Source organism: Ornithodoros turicata, chromosome 4 (genome assembly GCF_037126465.1).
Source record: "Ornithodoros turicata isolate Travis chromosome 4, ASM3712646v1, whole genome shotgun sequence".
NCBI classification, from domain to species: Eukaryota; Metazoa; Arthropoda; class Arachnida; order Ixodida; family Argasidae; genus Ornithodoros; species Ornithodoros turicata.
In genome coordinates, this window is record NC_088204.1 from 5924061 (window position 1) to 5948989 (window position 24929).

Sequence of the window (24929 nt, forward strand, 5' to 3'; positions counted from 1 at the left end):
TATATTCCAGGTCCGAGTCTGACACATGGTTTGTTTCGTAGCTCGCTGTTTTAATATGTTAGCGTCTTTATTTGTCCACTTTGTGCATACATTTTGTGAGAGAAAGCACACGTCTCCAGTGAGATGTGTCCCGTGTGCGGATACCTTTGGCACCGCTCTTGTAACGTTCAGGGGTTAAGGGCCTACTTTTGCTCAGTCCAACCTGCCCAGAAACATTTGCCTCTTGAACAAAGCCTGCTAGACTGCATGTGAATGAGTGGATCAGTGCACATTTTGGTTTTAATTGCAAAGCCAATTGAGGCCCTATGCTATGCAGCAGGATTTGACAGCTGAGTGGATGACACAACATTCAACAATACTTCATGTGTGGTTCATGGGAAGCATATAGGTAGCTAGACCCTCTTCCCTGGCCTACTGAAAAAAAAAAAAAGAAACTGCAAAGCAAATACTGCATGAAGCATTTTTGCTTCATATTTAAGTAAACACACATATGAACTAGGTCTGTGGAAAGAAATTGACAATACAGAGCTGTCAACTTGTGTTAACTTGTGCAGTTCCGGTAAACCTAAATAATGACACTAAAAAAAACACAAAGTAAATCTTAATTGAACAAAACTATTATATTAGTTTAACACCAGGATTTTATTAACATTACATTCCCCCAGTAACCAAGGGTGCCTGTTATTACGCTGGGAAATGAAACTTTTCCAGTGTTATTATTAAAGTTGACAGGAGCTGTACATTTACGCTTTCTTTCAACTTGAATCTATACAACAACCCAATTCCTCAACTCCACAACCAGGTTCTCGTAAACGCGACACATTTAATCAAAACCCAACTAAAAAAAAGCTGACGGTTGTACTCAGTCGTGTGGCTTTCTCGTGCTGCACATAAAACCGTGAATTTGGCCGCAGTGCTTGTGTAAAGGAGCGTGCGTGCCTTTTTGGAGTGGGCACGGAAGGCGGCGTAGAGATCGGAGTGAAGCAGAAATATCTTCGTAGATCCAGAAGGGCCTTTCGCGGGAAAGTTGGGCCAGCCAGTCACGGTGGGACGGTGAAAGCACGGTCACCAGCTCCGCGTCCAACTGTTGACAGCGTTCTTTGGCCGACGCCCATGTCGCCCCTTTACGGAACCACTTGTAGCATTGGTCGTGCCAAGGTTGCCAGCCTACAAAACAATGACGCACACGCGCTTTTATCACGTGGACACATGCTCCTTGGCTCCCCGTTAAAGGAGTGCAGAGGGCCATCCAAAAAAATTTCAGATTAAGACATCTGATAAAAGTGTGTGTGTCATTATACCGAATAGCGCGAAAGGTTTTGATGTGTGCAATTTGTTTCCCCGAAAAAAAACTCAAATACAGTGAACCCTCGTTAATATGACCCTCGATAATCTGACATACGCGCTTTACGACCATGCTCCTGGGGAACAATGCAGTGAAACCTCTGCAAATCCCCCCCGTTAATATGACAATTCCGCATTATGACCAAAATTTTCGGGAACGACCATGGTCATAATAACGAGGGTTCACTGTAAACACCCTTAACTCGCCACTCCAGCTATAACGAGGATGAGGAGGTATGATGACACGTCACCGATGACTGTGTATAAGGAGACTCGTTCTGGTTCGCCGGTCAGTGGGGGTCAGCGCCTTGTCCCTTTGCCGCCGTAAACCTGTTTTGCCAGTTCTCCTGGAAAATTGGGGATAGCAGGAGCGGCCGAAGCATTCCCGAGCAAGGAGAAAGGCTTTATAAGAACCCCGAACAGCGGAGTAGCAGACGACAGCGGAGTAGCAGACAACATTTCTCTAGGCCAATCAGCGAGCGTTCTCCTTATAGCGTCAGCGCAAGGTTCCAGGCAGATCAGGGGCTGGTACTGCTCTTCACCACTGTTGCGAACGGTCGCGTATTTTAAATTCAATTTCTGCGATAATTATGACTCTGTGCTGTAAATTACTTCGCATGGTGCATCTTCGTGGCCTAATTAACAGTTTTATAGGAAGAAAACTGGGTGTTAAAAATGGCTTGTGTGCTACTTTAAATGAACATGTCCTAGTCGGATCTTTATGCTCTTCAAAATTTAATGATTTTGTAATTAGCAGTTAGTTGCTTTGTGCTTATATGATCTCTGCATGTACCAGTTACGCAGCAAAGTAACGTACCTTTCATGCAAGCAGAATTGCTGTTAATGGACAGCACTTGCATCATGTGTGTTTTGCTGTGCCATGGAACCCACGTGTTTCTTACACATTGTTGAATGCGCCTCGTTGCCTCGTCATATCTCAGTGTTGTCTGTGGTGAACTTTTGCAGTCCTGAAACGCGCATATTCTTTAGGCTACACTTGAACATGTTTCGAATTGAAGCTGTAAACTTACCGAAGTATTGACCAGGCCGGATTCTTCTAGAAAGTTCCTCGTCGGAACCAAATCCGTCACGTTCGAACAGAGGTCTGACTCTGGGGAGGGATTCATTAAGTTAAACTTTCTGAAGTTAAAAACTATCCACTAAATTTACCGGGATCCAGCAGCGTGATGAGTACCGGTACCGGAGCTTGGAGTATCCCGCCTTCTATCCGTGTCGCTTCTATCACAAACTGATTCGTCGCGTTGCTGTCAATCGTGCCTGTCCAGTTCGATGCAGTACTCCCTGTGTGCCACAGTCCAGAATTGCCTATACTTTATTTTAGAGTATTCTATCGAGTGCATTACCGGCATCAAACTTCATAGTGAGGTTTCCCTTGACGGCCCTCTCGCCTGTCGGAGTGAAGACCTTCAGAGATACGGTAGCACTTTCGAGGATGTCTCCAGTCCTACGAAATCCGACGGACACGCTGCCGTCGTAACTGCACAGAAATATCTCCGGCTCCGTCGGAGTAACTTGCGTCCACTTGAGGTCCAGCCTGTCGTATCACAAGGCACAATTAACTGCAATTAATCAACTCTCACTTCTCATATACTTTCTTTGTTGGTGGGCACTAGAAAATAAATAAATTAAAATAAAAGGGAACAATTTTTATCAGTCGCAGCAATGACTTCAAGATGTAGCTATGCTGCACTTATAATTATAGTCGTGCTCAACTTAAGAAGGAAAAGAAACCTGGTACGTCAGCTCTCAAAATATTACTGCGACGCAGATAGCATAGCTGGACACAGAGGCCACACTCCCTCCTGCTCCTGATAATGTAATCCATCATACTTACTCTGCTTCCATATTGGATGTTAAGACTGGCCACTTGGCACTACGCTGCGGCAGAAAGTGCGCTCAGTATTTCTCCCGGCGTGCTATTTCATCGCATCTCCAACAGGGTATGTAGTTGATAAACTAGATTCCTTTTCCTTCTTAAGTTGAATACGACTATAGTTAGCATACTGTAATAACTGCAAATAGCAACCCTGTTCCCTAGTTATGGTTGCCATTACTGTGATAACTAGTATTACAATGTACCTGTAAGGCCCCACTGTCCTGCCTTCTTTATTCTGGACTTTGAATGAGATGCCGTCCTGTGTGGCATCGTCATTGTCCAGCATGTAGCACACGTGCCCGTTTTCAAGTTCGGCTTGTGTGAACGAGAAGAGAGATGTACTTGGAGGGGCGTCACACGGTGACAGATGTCCCCTTCTGGGTGTCTCTGTCACCAAGTACAGGACTTGGTTGGCACTGGAGCCGACATCTTGGCTCTGCACAAAGCCGTTTAACGACAGCCGCCACTGACCCCCTGGGTGGTGCCTGAAGGCTCTGCTGACCTTGTAGAATGTGACGATTGGAATGCTTCCAATGATGTTTACGAGCAAGATTTCAAACCTAAAGATATGGATAGAAATGAATGAAAAGATACGAAAAAGAGCTGTTTCAGGTAACTGAAAAGGCTTAATTTTGTTTTTTTAGTGGTACAGTCAAACTCCTTTACAACGAAACTCAGGGGACAGGTATTTTCGTTAAAAAGGTGTTCGCTATAAAGGAGTTTGACTGTATCGGACTGGGCACCAGAATACAAATGCAGCTTCGATTTAAATTCCATTACACAAGATATGCAGTTAGTACTGTACTGAAACATGTACTCAGGTAACTTCCTGCATCGTGATTGTGTAAAAATGTCCAGTCGAAAACTTACTTCACTGGCTTGATCCGTCTAAGCCCTCGGAACATGAACCCGGGCACTCGATTATTCGACACTCGGAAGAGAAAGTGATCCGACGGATGCACGCTCGAACTCGGACGCTGATACGCCAGGCGCTCATGATTCACGTCGTCCTGCGTAAATGTCTCCGACGCTAACTGAACCCCATTGAGCAGAAGGACCCCGTGCTCTGGTTTCTTGAGAACTTCAAACGTGACGTTCTTTGGCGGCGAGAGCACGTCTCTCGCGTACAGGTGCTTAGAGGTGAGAACCTTCGGAGCCTCGGAGACCACCCTCAACGGCAGCAGCACGTGTAAGGTCGGCGGCATGTCGGGTCGAGCAGCGGGTCGCACCGTGATGAGAAAGGTGCCTTCGTCGCGGGAACCACTGGGAAGCGAGGCGACAAAGTTGAACCGATCTGACCCGCTTTCTTCGCCCGTGTGCTTGTAGCTCAAACGTCGGAGAAGGACATCGGCCATTGTGAAGTTTGTCACAATCGTGTTCGGTGCGGCACTTAGCTCCAGATATCCGGAACGTGGAGATTGGGTGACGTTGAAGATGATGGTTGTTGGAGGGTCTGGAACATCGCTCGCGTAGAGTGCATTTGGTTCAATCAGTACCTGAAAGATTTTTTTTACGATATAGTGTCGAAGTATTTGTCTGCTGACATTACACGTTTCTATAAAGCTCACCTTTTTACCGACTTGCACGACAGCTCCCATGGACGTGACGAATAATTGAGGTCGAAGTGTAATTTGAAAAGTTGTCTCTGATGTGTTGTGAACGCCGTCGGAGCAGATGAAAAAGAATTCGTCACTGACGTTCGTAGTCTCATTTTCGGCAACGTAACTGGCAGAATTGATACACGAAAATATATACTGTAGGCATACATACATTCCAATTGAGCAGCACATTTCGTAAAGACATGCATTTAACGCAGTACTGTATGTGCTTGTAATATTGTGAAAATTGAATGGTAAGATGTGATTAAAGGGGCTCTAAAATACCAGCAGAAGTTCACTTCAAATTACATTATATGCTGTGTTAATTTCGCAGTGGTCATCGTAATTCAAAACTTTGATTGCGTTACGAAGCTAGAATCGAAATTATAGTGGACTCATTCTTGCCTCGGCACTATGCAGTGAACGTTGCTTCAGCTCGTGCATCGGGTATACATCGGGTGTACATCGGGTGCCTTTAGTGCATGCTGCACGTGAACGTGCCTGCCACGCCATGGAGCAGTTCTGACTTTCATTTGAGAACAAGTTGTTTTTGCATTTTAGTGCCCCTTTAACAATAATTGTGAGATAAGTATAGCATACATATAATAGAATACAACAGATCTCAACCATCCACATTTTTATAGGATTTCAGTGCTATAGTTTCCAATGTAATGTGAAAGAATATTACACACCTGAGTTTGTTCTCCAAGATATCCATTTGTGTAAAAGATACTGAATCGTTCCTCAATCCCGAAATTGTTCCCAGATGAGGAAACTGGGTGATAAAACAGACGACCTCGTTGGCAGAGGTGTCTCTATCTTCAATGAGGAGATTATCTTCTGTAATGGCAACAGAGTATTTTCCATCTGGCAGTACAGCTCCCAGGTTGCGCAGTACGAGTGGTGGCTCGTCGTTGATGGGAGAGACAGTCACGAATACCTCGAGCGGTGTTGTGTGAAGCCCATCGGAAACATTAAGGGCGAACCTGTAACAACCCTGTGGATGTGTTGCTTGGTGCTTGAGGACGATAAGCAGTCATTTGATATCGCTAATATAGCTATAAAGCGAAATGCACAAAAAGGTTAATGGCCACAAATGCTCTGCAACAGATTTGTTTACAGTATATTTGTGCAGAAGAGACTTAAAGGGGCACTAAATTGCAAAAACAAGTTCACTTCAAATTGTGTTACACACTGTTAGTCTCGCACTTGATGTAAAACTTTGATTACGTTACGACTCACTGTTAAAACTCAAAACTTTGATTACGTTACGAAGCTACAGTCAGAATTATACCGGACTCTTTCTTGCTTCGACACTAAGCAGTGAACTTCGCTTCAGCTCGTGCATCGGGTATACATTGGGTATACATCGGGGTAAGAGATGACTCTGTTTTAATTGCGTTTTTTCTCTAAAAGTTAGTGCTGTATCAACTAATTTTGATTGCATTACACTAATTGAAATATGGACTTCCCTTTGAGAACAAGTTGTTTTTGCATTTTAGTGCGCCTTTAAGTACTGGGTCAGGAAAAAAAATATTTAAAAACTACAGAAGTACTACCACTACCTCACCACCAGCATATTCCTTACCAGTCATGAAAGTTCTCTGATCCATCGTGGTGATATCCGACGCGACCGTAGAATTCGTCCACACTGGTGCTCGTAAAAAGGGCTTCGACCATCTCTCCGTTTCCTTCGATTAATTTTACGAGGGAACCATGCTTTGGTCGTGCCATTGCGGTGACAACTATTGGATCCGGAGGTGTGTCTGGATCATGGATCTGGATGAGTTCTTGAGTAAACAGCACCAAGTCACCCTCATCAAGTGTCAGGTTCTGAGCCTCGGCAGTTGGAACCTCGTCATTTACGCCCACGACTTCGATCACAAGTGTCACCTGAGAAGAATTGAACTGGCCATCCGAAACGTATAGTGTCACCTCATCCGAAATTGGTTCGGCAGCTCTGCGGGTAAACGACAAGTTTTGCGTCAATAGCGGACGTCCCATGTTGCCATCGAAGTGTAATAGATTAGTGTAAGTGAACGGTTGAATAGTCAAAGCTCATGGGAGCCAGGAAATATCTGTTGGACGAGGCACGAGACACAAAATCATGAACTGAGGAATAGGTGAAGAGAAGGATACTTTGTACAGTGCTGGACAAAAGTTTGGTGAACACGCATCCGAGCATTTGCCGGTGTGGTGACATGTTGCTCAGGGGGACAAAGCGTCCTGGGCCGACTTCAATGGGAACTGTGCCGGCAGATTCCTTCCTCACAGTGACATGTTAGCACCGAATGGGACCGTACTGACTTGCAAACAGGTGACTGGGTTACCCAGGCATGTGTCTGTAAGTATGTACAATCCCACTTGCTGCTAGTGTGTCGCTCTCAGTAAGGAACGTGCCGGCACAGTTTCCGTTGAAGTCGGCCCAGGACGCCTTGTCCCCCCGAGCACCGTGTCACCACACCGGCAAATGTGCCGATGCGTGTTCCGTAAATCCAGCACTGTAACCATAGGCACATTATAAACTTGTTGAAGAACCAGCAGAGAGCAAAGAAGTCGTCCCCGTTGATTACAACTCGTAGCCTTCAATAAGGCCTCCTCAGAAATACTATCCTCGAATCATCACATTGGCACCACTTACATGTGCCGGCTTTGCGCGTATGACACCAATCCTTCAAGCACATCTTTCGCAGAGAAGGCCAGCACCTTCTTGCCAAGACCCGTCACAGGTCCGGAAGCTCCTGGTTGAGGAGGACGAACGTTTTCGAGAAAGCCGATTCGAGGCTCCTCGGACACGTGAAAGATGAGATCCTGCGGGTCGTTGTCCTCGTCCCACGCTGCGAGGACGTCGACTCTGACACGACCGCCTTCGGTGACACGCAGGGTGCCCCTGACTGCGGCCTGCGGCGCCCGATTGTTGTGCGACAGGACTAGTATCTCTACGACACGAGGCAGGTGAGGTCCCGCAGATGGAAGGGCTCGGTCACTGACTAGCCAAGTCATGCTGTCGTGCTGACTGTGTGCGCCGATCTCGGTTTCCTTTGTGCGATACATCACCTGGAAATATGGTGCACAGTGGTCTTGCTTGAGACACATTTCATGAGCTCTGAAGTAAGGAACTGCTCCAGTGAACGTTGCGATTGGCCAAATTTCTACAAGGTAGTCCACCAGCCATGATAGAAGTTCAAATAAATTGCCAAAATAAATTCGCTAGAAATCTGTGGAAATGAGCCCTTGGCTCCACCTCTTTTTTGACGGCTCGTAGTTTGAGCGCAAAGTGCGAAGAGAGGAGGTTACAATCGTAATGTAACCTCCTTTCTTCGCAGCTTTGCGCTCAAACTTGAGCCGTCAAAAAAGGGCGGAGCCAAGGGGTCGTTTCCACGGATTTTCGGCAAATTTATTTTGGGAACTGCCTTTGCATTCCATATGTACTATACTGAGTAAAATGACCACGGGGAAACCATTTCCGGAAAGAAAACGTTAGGTTGCCTTGGGAAATTTTGGAGTTCAATTCAAGAAATTAACTTGCCGTCGATTGAAATGAAATAAAAATGTTACCAATATGTGGCAAAAGTTATTGGCAGAAAAAAAATCCCTTGACCGCATGTCTCTCCGAGGCCTACGTTTTTTACTATGAATTTCTATCATGGTTGGTGGACCACCCTGTATATGTATGCCTTGCAAGACCAGTGTTGGCATAGTTCCCTTAGAAGTCAGCCCAGGATACACATTGCCCACCTCTGTTGCTCTTTCGACGAGCCCTTTCGCTAGCACCTCCACCACGAAGACCAGTTTCTGGAGGCCTTGTTTCTAAAAGTTTCGAAACTGAGGCACATAGCCAAATCCGCAGCCCATAATTTACCAGACGTTTATTACATGGATATCCACGGTCCTATTCGTGTTCTGTCATTTAAATTTTGTCGCTGGTAATGTTGGTAAAAAAAAAAATTCTAGCAGTTATTCTTATACAGTCTTTATCGAGTCCACATTGTGTGACCATTACGAATCTACCGATCTTAAGGAGGCCCTCCCTACGAACCTTGCCGTTCCGAACGTCTGCCTGCGTACAGCGTGTTGCCATTCTCCCTCCTACAGTGACATCCCCGTGGCGAGGCATGTCTGTCAATATAAAATGGAGCTGTTCGTTGTCTGTATCGGCGTCCACTGCGGAAAGTACCTGCAAGTAAAAGGGAACTGCACGAATACCGACCAACTGCGATTAAAAACGCTTTGGAAAAAAAAAAATCCGCCATTACCTCGGAGGTCAGGACAATCTGCGACCCTTCTTCGACCAGAATTTTTCTGACTAGGCCGGGTAGCCACCGAGGGGGCTCGTCATCTATGGGTCTTATCTGTACTTCCAGGCGTCCGCTCGCAAAGTTGACGCCGTCGTTTATTCCGAGCGTGAATTCGTCCTCAAAGTTTTCAGAGTCGTCATGCTTGTACCTGTAGAATATTCGTTCTTTACTGCCGGGCAAGTCCGAGCGTTTTTTTTTTTTTATGCGTTCCTTACTCCATGCGAAGCGCAAAGATGTCTTCCGGTGACAACAAGTCTCCCACTCTGAGGGTGTAACCGTTTCGGTTGAGCCAACCGTGCAGGGGAACGGTCAGAACGCTGATCTGGAGATCGGTGGGGAGGGTGTCGGGGTCGTGAACCCTCAGCTCCGTGGTCGTGATGACTGCCGTCGTTCCCTCGTCGAGCATTAATGTCCCCGTGTGAAATGTGGGAGGCTGGAAGACAAAATTTCCGTGAGCAGGTTCAAATGGTTGTGTTGCTTTCGCGTTGCACAGTGTTCCTTATTTCACGTGCATTCTGTTGATTACCACTGAGTTACCAATGAACTGCTTTTCTATGTTGCAAGGCCTCATTTATGATACCAAAGAGATGTGTTTCGTGGAACGGATTTAGTCTTTTGCTCGTCCAACACAGCCAATAGGCTGCATCTGGGTCGCATTCCACGGTATTGGACACTATAGGACCCGTAAGACTGATTATAGGACCCGTAAGACGCATTATAGGACCCGTAAGACAGATTATAGGACCAGTAAGACGGATTATAGGACCCGTAAGACGGATTCCCTCGTTGCGCACAATGCTATTACTAGTACTCTCGGCGAACATTTTTCAGCTCGATATTTCCTTACCTGGTTGTTGACGGGCAGCACGCTAACATTGAAGACAACTCCAGGTACTATTCTGCCATCCCTTCCTTCGAGCGTCATGTCAAAGATCACCTTCTGCTGATAATAACCAATATCATCTACACCAGCGTAGTAGATGACTTGACGACGATCAACTTGCTCCTGCGTGAAGCTGTCCAATGGAGTGAGAGGCTGTGCCGGATCTGCCAGCCAGCCAGGAGGACTGCGAGATAAGCCGGTGCCATCCAGAACGTGTGGCGGGCCTCGTAGAGTGTACCGGAGGTCCGCGGGAGACGAGTTGATGTCGATGAAGTTGATATGAGCACGGGTGAGAGCATGCGATTCAGTCTCCGGTGTTACTAGGAGGAAGGAACTGTCTGGGTCTGGCTCTGGTGGGGGGCTCGAAGGGACGACAGTGATGAGGACGACCGCAGGCGGTGAACGGTTTGGAGGAGAGCTGCCATCTTCGAGAACCACCTCAAAGGAGTCGGAGAAAGTCTGCGAAAGACATTAGAAGTGTGGGACGGAAAATTTAAGGGCAGGATTTTTTTAGGTCAGGTTATTTGTCGTGTGTAACAGATAACTTTGTGTGAACGGAACAAACTTCTAATTTTATGTGCGATTGATTTTATTGATGTCTTACTAATAGGGCAGTATTGGTCTTAAATGGGTCCTAAACAGGTCTTAATAAATACTGGAAAAATCACCGTGCTTCAGTTTTTGCTCTTTTGCTCCTTATTTTAGTTACTACTTTGGGGTTCAGGAATAATGCAATTAATTTATCCATCTTTTAAATTTGTATTTGTTTCTTAAAAAAATTATTAATGATCAAAATAATACCTGTATAACCTCACCATATTATCAACATTTAGTTCTTCAAATCCTGTACAAATGATGAGATTTGGACATTAAATATAGTAGTAGCTTGAGCTTGCTACAAAAACTTGCAACGACAAATACTAGACAAAATGCTTTTGAGGATTATGTCAACTCAGCTATCAAAAAAGGCAAACAAAGTGCGTTGTTAATAAACTATTTGTCAGAATCGGGGGGGAGGGTAAACTGCAGTAAATCTTACTAACCCCATTATTTCGGTGAATGTAGATTATTACGCCTTCGTCGATGTCATCTTCGCTGAAGCCTCGAATTTGGATTATGGGCTCGAGCCCTGGAGTGGCAGTGTGTCTTCTGATGAGAGCCCCATTTTGCGGAACATTCGTTACCTGGTACCGAATCTGGCTCTTGGGACTGTCAGGATCCCGAGCTGAGAGCACGTGCGGTCCCAATGGCACCTGCTGCATTTCGAGCACCGCCAGCTCGCGGTTGACGACTAGCATTGGTGCTTGGTCATCTTTCGGGAGAATTTTAATTGGAAGACGAAGAGAGATTTCTCTGTCGACATCATCTAACGGTTGCGTCACTAGAAAGTGGGCACTGTCAACCGTACTGTCACCATCGTCGTGGCAGTAAGACACGCGTCCGGAAATGACGTCGCTCGTTGTGAAGTAGGACACCATCCTTCCGCCGACCTCTATCCTTCCGTGGAACAATCCGCCAGTTAGGAAGATATTGGCTTGGGCAGGGAGGAAGAGGTGAGAGTCTGTTATCGCCTTCGATGTGCCTTCCAGAATAAACAGTCCACGAACCACTGCCGCTGTCGAGGCATTTTTTCCGGCGGAAGGTGGCGAGAAAATGAGCCTCAACGGACGACTCGACCGGAAAAAGTTGTCGAGCGCTACGACTTCTGCATAATCGGGTTCGCCGTCTGCTCCGATCGTACGAGGCAGGTAGGCTACGGGTTCTCGGTCATCGAACGAAGTGCACGGAAGGAGAAATGAAAGACATACAATGTCACCCCTGGTCGGCGAGCGAGTGACATTGAGTATGACCTTATCGGACTCTCTGTCTCTTGCTCCATCAATCGTAAATGGTGTTGGAACACCCCCACTCAGTGGAATCGTCTGCGCGGCTGGAAGTTCGGGAGGCTCGTTCAAATGACCCGAATGGATTTCAACGAGAACTTGCACCCACTCCGAGCGTATCTGCTTGTGGCCGGGTCCTCTCAGCTCTGCCTTGAGGCGGATGAAGTCCGTGTTCGGCGACGACACCCTCCGGTGTTTGTAGCGTATGCCGAGATTTAAAAAATCTTCGCACCTTCGCGCGATAGACTCGACTGGTTTAAACTGACTTCCAGCCACAAGACCACCATAAGCTGGCCAGTTGCTGTTACTGGAGAAATGGATTCTGCAGTCAAGTGCGTCCTGAACGGGAAGCGAGAGCATGGAGGTGTCGAGTGGATCCGAGAGTCCGAGAGCCGCTTTAACCTTCAGTGAGCGATGAGGCCACAGAAACTGTGAGGGAGGACCTTCCTCGACGACAATGTTCAGGAATGATCGCTTCACTTCAGTTACGTTCCCGCGTATGTTAAATATATGAAGCGGAATGGTTTGTTTCTTCCAATAGAGGGAGCCGTAGTGGATATATTTCACCTGCCCATGGGTGAAGCTGCATGGGAACGTCTGCATGAAGAAAGAAAAAAAAGTTTATCCGTTGTACACCATGGTAAAAATAGGATCACTGACCTGAGGGGTAAGAGTGCCAACAGTGTTACTCAGGGGTTCTTCTTTTGAGACCTCCACGACACAGTTATGTCCGGAATTAGAAACATCGATGTCATCTGGCAGTAAAAACACTTCTCTTCCCAAAGGAACAAATACGTCCTTACAACACACGCTTCGCGTCACCAGGAAGGCAATGATAACGCGCAACATGTCAACGCACGAGATACGTAGTGACAGATGTCTAGGATTGAAGCACTTCATTGGAACAGGTTTAAAATTACCGTGTACTAGTTTATGCGGCGCAGCGAAGAGAGCGAAGAATGATCATATAGTGTCGCATCTTTTCGCTTAAGTTCACGTATAGAAACATTTTACAGTTTGACCACAGATGTTCGTGTACAGAGGATGCTACTTATCACATTTTAGCCCATGTCAGAACGCGGAGCACTCCTCATGCGGTTGAACGAACTCGAGATCTGCGTGCTAACATGCAAAACCAGCACCGTTGATAAGGAACCGGGATAAGATTTCGATGTATCCATGGTGGTTCCGCCGTTTGGTGGTATTAAGTAACTAGGTCAACGAGGAAATTGGACTAAACGCTGTATTATTTTTTTCGGTTCAAGGTCCCAACGTTACGGTTTTGCAGTATAATAAGGAAAGCTCCGCAGAGCAAAGATGCTCAAAGATGCTCAAAGAGCAGACGGCCTTTCTGGGTGCATACAAAACGAGAAACGCAAAGAGTGCCGTTGTTTTATATTACTTTTAGCTCACATATTTATTAGATTTCAATTAATATAAAATACTTTCATGCACTTTAATATCGATTTTCACTTTTCATTTGCATTAGCTTTCTATACGATGAATCTGATACGCTCCTGCGTCGCGTTTTATTTATATCAGTGTAAAAAATCAACATGGTAACGTCGGCTTGTCTGTGTTCGGTGCGTGCGCCTTTACGAAAACCTAACTAGTCAGAAGTAAAGTTAACCCAAAACAGTCTGCGTGTATAGTTGCTTATCTGTCAGCGTGGGAAAAACGTTAACCCCACAACGACAACGTTGTTCTTGGCATCTACGAAGATGACGTGGGTCATACCACATCTTGCTAGTTTATTACTACTACTACAGCGTGCTTCTAATACTAATTCTCAGAAATTCGTGTAGATTTGCGATGTGACATATTGAGCTGTTGTGTCAGTGCATTGCGTGTTTCGTAACCAAGTTGACTGAAGCTTGACGGCTAACGTGAACAGTATGTTAGCCAGAACATCAAGGACAATAGCTCTGTGCTCGCTGGCAAACTTCATCAATGCCGCTGATCGTATCATCATGCCTATTGCGATCATTCCGATGACAGATGAATACAAGTGGAATCTCCACTGGCAAGGATGGATCCTCAGTGCATTCGCATTTGGGTATATCACTAGTCAGGTGAGCAGCATATTGCCTGGTGCAACGCTGAGTGGTTTCTGTGGGAGCACATTAGTGCACCGAATGTCATCGACAGGAAACCACTATGTATATATAATGACATCCTAGCTTTTTTTTTTTCTTTTCGTAGGTTCCCAAACTTTGTTTCTGCTGTTCTGGTGCCAGTTGATTTCGTTTCTACTGAAGGACAACGAAATTTACATGAATACCTGCAGTAACTTGAAAGCAGCAGTGTGCACGAAGGATGTGCGTAATCTTATTTGATGAAGGTGTAAATGTCACCAATACATTTTGTAGACAAACAGTTTTGATAGGGAAAACTGACAAGAGACGTATAACAGGCATTACAGCGCTGCAACATACATATTTTGCATACCGCTAGCCACACATCTAAGCAGACGACAGCTGTCACTCCTATTAAACTCGTTCCCTTCAGGTAATCGGAGCCAGCACACCTTCCCGCTTTGGTGGGCGCACCGTCATGACGTGGGCAGTTCTGCTGTGGTCCATGTCCACCGTCGCCACGCCTCTCGTCTCATCATCTCTAACGGCTCTCATCATCTGTCGAGTTCTCCTCGGCCTCGGCGAGGGTCTCGGCCTGCCGACCATGTTCCACATCCTCGCCCACTCTGTCCCGGTGGAGGAACGGTCCAGAGCATTCGCGTACCTGGTCGCGGCGGGCGCCGTCGGACAGACTGCCGCTTCGCTCATCTGTCCCCACCTGTCTTGGCCGTGGATGTTCTACGGATTTGGATACCTCGGTATCGCTTGGACGATCGCGTGGCTGCTGCTGTACCGAGAAGAGCCGAGACCGGATCCCCTCCTCCCGAAAGTGACCAATCCTAACGTCCGCTGGACGGAATTCCTGTGCCACTGGCCCTTGTGGGCAGTCTACATCGCGCACTTTGCCATGAACTGGTCGAGCTACGTCATCATGCAGTGGCTGCCGACGTACTTGACTCGCAGCCTGGGCGCCAACAGCCAGCACATATCGCTGACGGCCGTTCCGTACATGTTCAACTCGGGATGTGGCGTCCTGGCGGGGCACCTCGCGGATTCGCTCGTGGCAAGACGCTGGAGCGTGCTGTCGGTGCGGAGGTTGATGACAGCCGTCGGACTGGCGGGCCCGGGTTTGTTCCTGCTCTGCTTCTGCGCCGTCGACAACATGTTGGCTGCTGTGATGTGAGTATCAAAATATGCAAAATGAAAAAAAAAAAAAAAAAAGTCTCAATTGGCCTCCCACAGTTTTAGTGTACATATCTGTAGTTGTCTACAATTATGAAATAATTCGGGGATTAAGCTGCAGGCATAAACACTCCTTGGCATCGGAAATGAAATTGGGCTTCAGCTGGTGTAACTGTGGTGCCATTCGCTGCATTGCAGCACTTACCAGCATTGGGTGATAGGACAGTGACTTTTTCTGCACATAACTTTGCCTCGAATTTTTATAGTATTACTGACAAAACTGCCCCTATGCGTAATAATAGCAGATTATTTATTAATTATACTAATAACGCATCCCCGTGAAGCTCCGGACAACCTACCGGGTGCCGTGACAGGATGGAGCCCCACTGGAGAACGTCGGCTCTTTCACGACTTCAATGTAATTTTGGTGCTTTCAGATTCGTCTCAATGTCGATGGGTCTCTTGGCATGCAATTCGGCTGGTCACCTGAGCAACCATGCCGACATTGCACCGAATCACGCGGGGATCACCTTTGCGGTTTCCAACACCCTCGTAAGTGATCTACGGTTCTGCCACGCTTCTACATGAAGGCCAATCCGCAAAACGTTTTTTTTTTTGTTCCACACAGGCAACGATACCGGGCATACTCTGCGGACCGCTGACGGCTGAACTGGTGACGCAGTCTCACGGCCGGTGGTTCCCCGTGTTTGTGCTCGCCTCGGCCGTCAACCTTGTCGGGGCCGTCGTCTACTGCAGTCAGAGTTCAGCCAGTCAGGCCTTGTGATGTGTGCCTGTTTGTGTCGAGGAACACTGTCCGTCGGACTATGCAGTGCCTTTGACGTGAGAGAGATTTCTGGAGAGAAGTATTTTAGGATTAATGTAGCAGCCATAAAAGCAACGGAATAAGTTTACGTGCTGGGTTGCGTATATCGTCGTGTTTGTTATCTTTTTTCGGATGTCTGGCAGTAAAATCAAACCTATAATGTGATGAATGTTGGAACTTGTCTGTTCATGTTCACTCGGTTTGATGTTGACACAGTGGTTCTCAACTAGGGAACCGTGTCCCGAGGCTCTGCGAACAGAACTGTCTCGAGCTCATGGAAGTGAAACTTCAGCGCTTAATAAGGCTCGCCTTCGGCCAGCCTGTCCAATAGTAGTTCGACATCTCACCGTTTGCATCGAGACTGGTATCAATATCGCTCGGCCTCGCGGATGAGACACGTCATAGAGATGCACTGCCAACAGCCCCCTTCCACCCCCTTCAACACCAGTTGAATCAGACAGTCAGACCTCGTTAATATGACGTCTCCGCTTTACGACCGTTTTTCTCGGGAACCATTTCCTCCCATCGGCCTCCGCATGTAATACTTGTTCGTTAATATGACATTTCGTTTATATGACAAATGACCGGTATTTCCTGCACAACTAGTGGCAAACACGTGTGCTTTGACCTCGTTACTACAACCGTTGGTCACCGAACCGGCAGTTCTCCTGACCTATAGGGGCCAAAACGATGGCCCACTTTTGTGGGTGACTCATGATGCCCCCCTGTCTGACGCGCTTAAAAGGGCAGAGTCCTTGGACACATGGTCATAGTGACCTGCTGCAGTCGAACGGCATTCATCGACCGTGTCCGATACGAAGTGCAAACGAACACAGCCGACTGCTGGAATGAAGAAGCGTATTATTATTCGTATTCTGTTACCACCTTACGTAATTTTCTCCCTTTCGAAACTCACGTAAAGGGTGTGGTACGATTCAACACGTGGTGTTCGTTAATATGACAAATTCACGTGGTCATATTAACGAGTTTAGACTGTATAATAAAAAATAAAAATCAACAGTGTGCCACCAGTCTTTCTCGCACGGTCCCCTTTTGACACTCATGTCCACCATAGTGTGGTAGAAGGAAGGTTCCTCAAAATCATGCTCACACGATCGCGGCTTCCCTTCCATAAAATAAGTTGAGAACTGCTGCGTTGACAAGGTACACATTGTTTTGATGCAGCTTCCACTATTTGGAAGGGATATACTCATCTCTGCAGTAGTTACTTCCTGCTGTGGTATCACGAGAATTCTAGGCAGGCCAAACATTCTGTCAACGTGTACTCCGTAAGTGCTTATATAAGTCGAGACGTGTGAAGGAAGTGGGTTCCATGCACATTCCTTATCAGTTAACTTTGTAGAAGCACGCTTCCTTGTAATGGACACTGCATGGCAACACACAGAAGTACACAATGTGCTGCAGATATTGTGTATCTTGAGTAGAGATGGGACAAATCCTAAATTTTTCGAATCCGAAAACAAGGTAGGTTCTACGAATCCACAAATCTTTCGAATCCTTTCTTTTAAAAAAAAAAGAGTTTGAAAAGCCAGGGGAAAAAAAAAAAACACTTCTAGTGAAAAATGTTTTGAACCAGAATAGAATAGATGCCTTTGCTTAATTAAAAACAAATTAAATAATGCTTCAGTTTCAGGAGAAAATATACCCCATATAGTTCTTAAACTTAATTTATTTAACACGTTGTTCGTCGACTACAAGAAACACATAAATTCTCGAGTCTGAATTATTTCCATAAAACTAAGCAACAATCGAAAGAAAAAAACGGGTTACTTTTAAACTTGTAACGTCACAGTTCCTGCCTGAACTCTTTCACTCCAGAGCAACGTAAACAAACAAGAAAACATCTGTCGGCCAATCAGGCTTCAGCGCACAAACGTGGTTGCTGGATTCGAAAGATTTGATTCACCGTTTTGGCCACTGGGATTCGGATTCGCGAATCTCTAATCCCTGCCCAGGATTCGTGGATCGGTTGGCACATCCATAATCTTGAGCTACAACAAAAACTTCTGCTGCAACTATTTATTTGTCATTGACACCCATATTTCGAGGCACCGGTACTAAGTAGCTTCAGGGTTTCTAACACGAAATGATGTACACCGCGCATCGTGTTTCAAAGCATAAAAATGTGAATGCAAACATTCTTGCAACCCATAACTGTTCCTAATGAGCATATACAGGTGGTTTCGGTAGCCATGTAAAAAAAAAAAATTAACACAGCATGCTGTGGAAATGCAATCGGTGATATTTATCTGTAGAAAAATGTTTCCCAGATGCTCCTTTCAGTGCTTCTGCTGATAATGACGGATAGCCAGAATGGGTAAATATTGGTAAAAGCTTTGAGCAAAAAAAATAAAAGAGAATGTGACATCGTCTTGGCAAATTTCAAAGTTCAATTCCAGAAATTAAATTTATTTCAATGAGAATTTGACAAACTTGCTTTGCGGATTGCAAAAAAATTCCACAGATAAACGTCGCCGATCACATATTCTTCCGCAGCGTTCCGTTTTTTTTTTTCTCACATAGCTACTGAAACAATTTGTATGTCCATTCAATGTCATTTTTCTATTTGTTTTGTCAAGATCACCAGTTTTCGCTCGACAGCAAACGCAACTAAATTGAAGGACATCACGCATAAAAGGATGTTTATGATTTGATGTATCGACGTTAGGGTGCCTGTTGTTTAGATCAGCTAATATGACATGTGCTCAAATTTAAGGAGCCACACAGAGAAGTCGAAGATCTTCAGAAGAACATTTTCAGCATCAATCACGAGTCTGAAATTAACTTTCTAACCTCGTACAGCAGGTTTTCCCCCTCGTTTATAATGCCAGTAACGTCGATCACAAGTGTAAACAGCAGCACCTCTCATGTACGAGCAGTAAGCTCCGCGTCCAAGGTGGACGGTCAGTCTCTTCCTCGTCTATGCACATAATCCAAAGCACTGCGTACCGCGGAAGAACTCAGCAGTCGGAAAACTGCAAGTTCATGTCACAACTCACTTCAATACAGTATTCAGTAGTCTTTCACAGTTAGGTTACACTCAACTAGCGTCTTCCCGTTGTCTTCACGCAAACGAGATGGTGACGTTGATGCCGAGGTTCCCGTTATCCGCGAACAGGTGAGCGATGCTCGTGTCGAACACCAGGCAATCGCTGTTGATGATGGCTGCCTGTATCCCCTCGTGGATGCTCCGCGGAGTGGCCTCCCACGTCAGTCGACGCTTGTGTCCGTTGAGCTCGAGCCGGTAGATGAACTTCTCGGCCTGCTTGCGCGAACCAATCAGCTGCACGACGGCGAAGAACTGCTGGTGGCCGTCGTATTTTTCCTGCTTCTCGAGGACCAACATGAACTGGTGGCCAAAACAGGACTGCATCATGACCCAGTCGACCGCGCCGGGTAGCGTGATGTCCGTGGCGAGGAAAACGATGTCTTCACCTTGGAGTGTGGTGATTGACTTGTGAGAGTGCATTAAGTGAGTCATGACCTCGTCGAGCGAGCCCTGCCACTTGCAGGAAGCGCCTGGGCACGGGCACGGGTATGGCCTGCAGAGAAGAGCTCAGTTCAAAAGTCAAACACACACATTTTGTTTAAAAAGCTAGGTCAAAGTCCAATGCCACGTGTAGGCTGACAGGGTCCCTCTAGAGCCTGAAGTTCTAGGATTGAACCCGATTCTTTCCCGAATTGACCAATCAGTGCTGAGGATAACGAAATTTTACACGTACAAACTGCAGGTACGTTGACTCAAGTTGTCTACTATCACAAAGATGTGGCCTCACTGAACTGAGCGAACACGCTTTGGTCTTCAGGAGCTTCCCCGAATGCTTGGGACCCGGAGCAGACCAAGTTCTACGCCATTATTGCTGGCGTGGCCGCGTTGGTGTTCCTCATTTTAATGCAGGCAATCTTCATGGCCTGCAGGGACAGGCGACGCAGGAGTCGCCAACAGACTGCGCCCAATACAGTGAGTATAGCTAGAGCCTGAAGTTTTAGGGTCTTACCCGATTCTTCCCCGAATTGAAGGTTGCCTCTTTAGGGTGAAACCCCGGATTTTTATCCGGTAAATCGTCCTCACTGAGACGTCCGTAGGAATGCACACTGACTTGTTTGGTAGCGAACGTTACATCATTTGTACCGAACCAGTTCTTTTAGTTTGAGTAACTGAGCCCAGATTTCTCCCTGAATTTAAAGTACCGGAAGTTTTCCACACGGATTTGCATGAATTTAGAGCACACAATTTTTACTCCCCAAATTTAGAAAAAATATTTCCCGAAAACTTCAGGCATTGTTCAGAATCCACAAGCTGCACTGTTACTTTTAGTCTAGTGTCAATCAGTCATCAGTTATCTTTTCAACAAAGTGACGTAAAACAAATGGAGCTAGTAAAAAAGTTGTAAAGGGTGGTAATAGTGGTTGAGAAGGTGGTAATGGGTGGAAAGCCAGCTCCAGCAAATTAATGACTGTTGTGCCATTGAGAGAGGCATCAATTACTAGATGCTGTTTAAAAGACGTCTTTCTACTATATCGAGGCTCCCGTCTTCATAAATTGTACCAGATATCAGCTATACCCAGCACTCTGAGACAATAGAGAAGCTGTGGAACCAAACCCTCATTCTTTTATGCAGACAGTAAAGAATTTTTAAAGGGTGTCATGCCGCAGTGACATTTAAAAGCGCGCTGTTGGAGCTACAGGCTTTGCGCTGCAATCTTTTTCTGGTGAAAAATACTGGTTGGTCATTCGACAGACATAAAAGGCACTTTTACTGCCATGCCTGTCTATGTTCCTCTGAAAATATTTATTGATCCCTATTGGCAACCGCGGATATTGCACAACAGTGTGGCCGATGATAACGCCCTCCTCCGAAACCACAATGACAGTGAAAAGCCCGGAAGAAGCAGACAGTGAACACACTATCCTGGCTCTTCAAACTACATTTTCATGCTAATGCATTCAACCTTCATCATCTATGGTTGGCAACATTGAGTGGAAACAGAGGGGTAGAAGGGAACAGCAAGCACACCTCACCTAAATTCGCAGGTTTCCTCGTGCTCGGGCTTCTCCGAGTGGGACAACAATGCGGCGCACCCATTGGAAGAGTATTTACACGGGAAGAATACCGAATTAGCTACTTTTTCCATTGCCAGGTTTCGGATGTTGCCTGAAAAATGTGCGACAAATGAATAGATGTTCCTGTAACACCTGAGAAATATGCCAGTCCCACGTAATTATTTCAGACGGCTTACCCATAGGTCCACGACAGGTTGGACAACAAGTGAGCTTTTGACGGCAGGTAGAGCAAACCAAGTGGCCGTTCTGACACTGCAAGATTGGGGGGAGCACGTAGTCGAAGCAGACGGGGCACTCGAATAGGCTTGCCAAGGCAGATGTAGAGTTTGGGGTGGGTGTCGAGCTCGGAGACACACTCCGGCCCTCTGCGCAGCGGCCCCGAAACTCTGACACGAAAGCGTCTCCCTGGGTGCCCTGGGGTCGCTGGGATGGGTTGTTTGACCCTTCGGGCTTTCTCTTCCATCCCTCTCGATTCATGCCGACACTTGAACAGCTGCATGGCGAAGTAAGAAACATATATCTGCAACTGAACTCGCTGCACTACTGCTAAATTAAGTAATCAAAGCTGCACAACGGCTGAGATCAAGAGGGCAAAGTCGCTTTGCAATGCCATGTCTCCGGGAAAGTACGTGATTCTTAGGCTTACGTTGTTAACTTGCTAGATCCAGAAAGGAATGCAGTGACGATAGTTAATGGTTGTCCATAATAATAGCATGTGCTTGAAATCGTACAACTGTGCTGTCGCCCAAACGACAATCGGACACAACAGGATAGGCTCGTTAGCGATACTCAACTCCGTAAACATTGACCCGAAAGAGCTCGAAATGACACTGTTACCTAGCGCATTTCGCGGGCGGATATTGAGCTAGAAATTCTACGTGAAGGTGACTCATCTAAATAAGGGTGTTAACAGCATGTTCACTCACCAATTAGCGAGAAATATTATTTTTTAGGCCTTTCCTCCTCAACAGGCTCTACGTTCGCCATATTCATGCCCCTTCGGCCTCGCCTGGCTTCCCCCGTTACGAAATTTCTGAACTGTTATGAAGCAACGACAGCTCTTCATGAAATAAAAGCGCATTACAGTAACATAAGTCACATTATATCAATAAAAGGCGCACATAATTCTAACGATCGCATCCTCAATCGACAATGGCGAAACGACATCTAACCAACCAGTGTTGCCAGGCCACTTGGCATTAATCCAGGGCATCGGGCACGAAAAATTTAGTTGATGAACGGAAAACCTTTTGTTGCAGAAATGACGCGACATGTAATAGCATAACGGTAGCATAGAGCATATTACTCAATATAGGAAAATGCACAGCATGGGCCTCGAAAATAAAGCGAGTAGGTTGCTCTGCAAACGCTTGACACGATGATACCAATGATACCACGGTATCTCTACATAGAAATCATCATCATCATCATATGTATCTCTACGTGGTACCAGGTGTGAAAGAGAGAAAGAGGGAGGGGGGTGCACACCCTCGCTTTGCACCACCAGCTTTGATATTTCGGAGGTTTCGCAATACAGCTGGGCTGGCATAGCCAGAATCGCGAGAACAGGGAAGTGTTGCAAACAGTTGGGGGGGGGGGGGGCAATGTTGCAGTAGTGTTGGTCTTGCCCATATGTGACCAACGCTGAAAGGACAAAGCACAATAAAGAAAGTTAGGGGGGGTTGCCAAAGATTTGATGGGGATAAGGCATTCTGCATATAACCATACACATGTATTCGTAAACGTGTACCCACTCCTCCCTTGGAAGCTTCCCCCCCCACCCCCACCCCACCCCTCGTAGGAAAAGGACTTCCTTCTGGACTTCCGCGGTCGTCCTCATGCGATTCACTTTACAAGGGATTCTTTGTACTCGCGTCGCGTGAACATATAAGCTCGTCACTTCTTGCCTTTATCTCTGATAGTGCCCCAGTCTCAGGTACCTGTGGACAGATTTTTTTTAAAGAAAGAAACAGGAAGAAGAAAAAAACGGGGAAATGCTTTTTCTTCTTCTTCTTCTTTTTTTTTTTTTTTCAACTAGAATGTGTAATTGGTGATATATATTCCTGGCTAAGTGGGCCACCTTTGGCAGCATACCGACGTCCTGGGGCGTTGTCGTAATTAATTTTGACCAATGAGCTTTTTAATTATCAAGGACAGAATTTGGGCCCAATGACAACAACTGCCAAGGGAACATGGCAATGTTTATAGATGTTTATGTACTAGTGCCCATGAACGACGAGAACGTGTTTTGGAGCACTTGCTTGGGAAGGGGAACGAATTTTTCCCATCGAGCACTCAGCAGGAAGAAGAAGGAGTATGGAATATCACAAACAAACTTTTGTGTCAGTTTGCGCCGTTTCGTGAACTGTTGACCACTCAGGAAAGGAACAAGACAATAAGCATGAAATGAAACTGAAATGGATCGTGAAAATCAAAATGCAGGTCGAAAGTTCGCATGCTATGCACTGTACGGTAATATAACTGTAAGACCTCGCACATCCAAGCACTTGCTAAAAATGCCACAGGAAAAAATATTTTCACACTTTTTTCAACCCCCCACCCACCACCGAACAGTGAGAGTGGTCTCACTGTTCGGTGTGGTGAGAGGGGTGTGTGGTTCAGTGTGGTGAGAGTGCTTCGGCTGGCCAAGGCAGTGATTTATCCAGACCCCCCCTACCCCCCCCCCCCCCCAATGTTGGGGGCGACACCGCCCTTACATTTTTTCCCTGTGACCCACTCCTCGTTTTTGTACCCCCCCCCCCCCCCCCCCGCGCGTTTGCGATTCTGGATCCACAGGGCCAAGGTGTACCGAAGCGCGTCATTCGTCCGCATAGATGCATGTGCCTGCAGTACATTACAACACAGTGAACCACGAAAGAGAGTCAAGTTTATTAACTTCAACTTCAAAACAATTCGGTCATTGCATGTGTTAGAAAAACATAGGAGTACACGAACGTGCAGAAGTGCGTGCAGAAACAGTATTGACGCCAGTGTGCAGGCATTGTATCATGAATGGCTTGGGCAAAATGTGTGTTATCCTACGTTGTCTACGTTGACCAGGGTCGTCGTCACTGCTTTGCAATGGCTTACACGGTGACACAGGTGGCAGTTGCGAAGTGAAAGAAGCGCTGAGGTTACCCCCCCCCCCCCCCTCGCCTTGTTTCTCTTTTTTTTTTGTTGTTGTTGTTGCTGTTGTTGTTGTTGTTGTTGTTGCGGCGTGTTCTGCAACGAATAAAATGAGCTCCAGCAAAAGAACAACGAGTGCCGGTGACCTACGGCGCTCGCGCGAAACCTTTAAAAAATCCTCCACTCCTCCTCCTTCTCCATAGAGCATATAGGAGAATGAGGGAACATCGTGACGTAGTGTATTCCCCTGGCATGTGACGCGTGACGTAGACCGGCGCGGCTCAATGTAGCTGAGCTGAGAAGAAACAAACAAAGAAGAAAGGCACGGGGACTTTTCGACGTCACGCGAGGATCGTGTCAGCCGTCCGCGGCTGCTTTCTCCGACTGTTTCTGCAAATTTGATGGCGCAGTGTTCCCTTGTTGTTGTGGATGGGCACTAATTATACGCAAGGTTCTCGCGCGGGCTTGACTTTTTCGTAGTCCCTTTATCCTCTTTCTCCGTCGAGCGGTGTGTGGGGCACTGAAGAGAAATGTGGAAAAGGAAACAGCGAAACGCGGGTTCGGACCCCACCATTGGATGTGCTTTCTGAATTCCCTATGGTCCTTGGCTCGCTGCGGAGATTCCCGAATCAGGAATTTCCCTTCAACCCCCCAGAGTTATTTTTTTTTCTTTTTTTTTTTTTTGACACCGCCCCTGAAATTTCGGAGATTTCCCACTACATCTGGGCTACCAA

The 24929-nt window shown here is 46.4% G+C and overlaps 3 protein-coding genes across 3 annotated transcripts; 1 reads left to right on the top strand and 2 right to left on the bottom strand.

The window, feature by feature from the left end:
- Positions 1-24: 24 nt before the first annotated feature.
- LOC135390837 (FRAS1-related extracellular matrix protein 1-like) lies at positions 25-13244 on the bottom strand. The gene is made up of 17 exons (XM_064620775.1): positions 12564-13244; positions 11064-12500; positions 9985-10479; positions 9353-9570; positions 9096-9285; positions 8879-9016; positions 7481-7896; positions 6428-6799; positions 5532-5825; positions 4810-4966; positions 4112-4737; positions 3445-3801; positions 2709-2899; positions 2515-2646; positions 2376-2455; positions 2162-2312; positions 25-1167 (listed from the first exon to the last, which is right to left on the bottom strand). Exons 1-17 carry the CDS (start codon positions 12801-12803, stop codon positions 863-865), a joined length of 5799 nt encoding a protein of 1932 aa, XP_064476845.1. The 5' UTR covers positions 12804-13244; the 3' UTR covers positions 25-862.
- A 202-nt stretch (positions 13245-13446) lies between these two features.
- Positions 13447-16148, top strand: LOC135390843 (uncharacterized). The gene is made up of 4 exons (XM_064620785.1): positions 13447-13975; positions 14412-15157; positions 15598-15712; positions 15789-16148. The coding sequence occupies exons 1-4, from the start codon at positions 13799-13801 to the stop codon at positions 15942-15944; spliced, it is 1194 nt and encodes a 397-aa protein (XP_064476855.1). The 5' UTR covers positions 13447-13798; the 3' UTR covers positions 15945-16148.
- A 2588-nt stretch (positions 16149-18736) lies between these two features.
- Positions 18737-22253, bottom strand: LOC135390845 (E3 ubiquitin-protein ligase SIAH1A-like). Its single transcript, XM_064620787.1, has 4 exons — positions 21996-22253; positions 21246-21562; positions 21028-21160; positions 18737-19546 (listed from the first exon to the last, which is right to left on the bottom strand). The coding sequence occupies exons 2-4, from the start codon at positions 21544-21546 to the stop codon at positions 19069-19071; spliced, it is 912 nt and encodes a 303-aa protein (XP_064476857.1). The 5' UTR covers positions 21547-21562; positions 21996-22253; the 3' UTR covers positions 18737-19068.
- Positions 22254-24929: the final 2676 nt, after the last annotated feature.

Bases quoted from the DNA above. Each gene is read 5' to 3' on its own strand.
- LOC135390837 (XM_064620775.1), bottom strand. From the start codon at position 12,803: ATGAAGTGCTTCAATCCTAGACATCTGTCACTACGTATCTCGTGCGTT. The intron at 12,501-12,563 runs GTCAGTGATCCT...TTCTTCATGCAG, and splicing joins TTGGCACTCTTACCCCTCAG to ACGTTCCCATGCAGCTTCAC. The intron at 6,800-7,480 runs GTAAGTGGTGCC...GTTTACCCGCAG, and splicing joins TACGCGCAAAGCCGGCACAT to AGCTGCCGAACCAATTTCGG.
- LOC135390843 (XM_064620785.1), top strand. From the start codon at position 13,799: ATGTTAGCCAGAACATCAAGGACAATAGCTCTGTGCTCGCTGGCAAAC. The intron at 13,976-14,411 runs GTGAGCAGCATA...CGTTCCCTTCAG, and splicing joins TTGGGTATATCACTAGTCAG to GTAATCGGAGCCAGCACACC. The intron at 15,158-15,597 runs GTGAGTATCAAA...TGGTGCTTTCAG, and splicing joins AACATGTTGGCTGCTGTGAT to ATTCGTCTCAATGTCGATGG.
- LOC135390845 (XM_064620787.1), bottom strand. From the start codon at position 21,546: ATGAATCGAGAGGGATGGAAGAGAAAGCCCGAAGGGTCAAACAACCCA. The intron at 21,161-21,245 runs GTAAGCCGTCTG...CACATTTTTCAG, and splicing joins AACCTGTCGTGGACCTATGG to GCAACATCCGAAACCTGGCA. The intron at 19,547-21,027 runs GTGAGGTGTGCT...TCTTCTCTGCAG, and splicing joins GAGGAAACCTGCGAATTTAG to GCCATACCCGTGCCCGTGCC.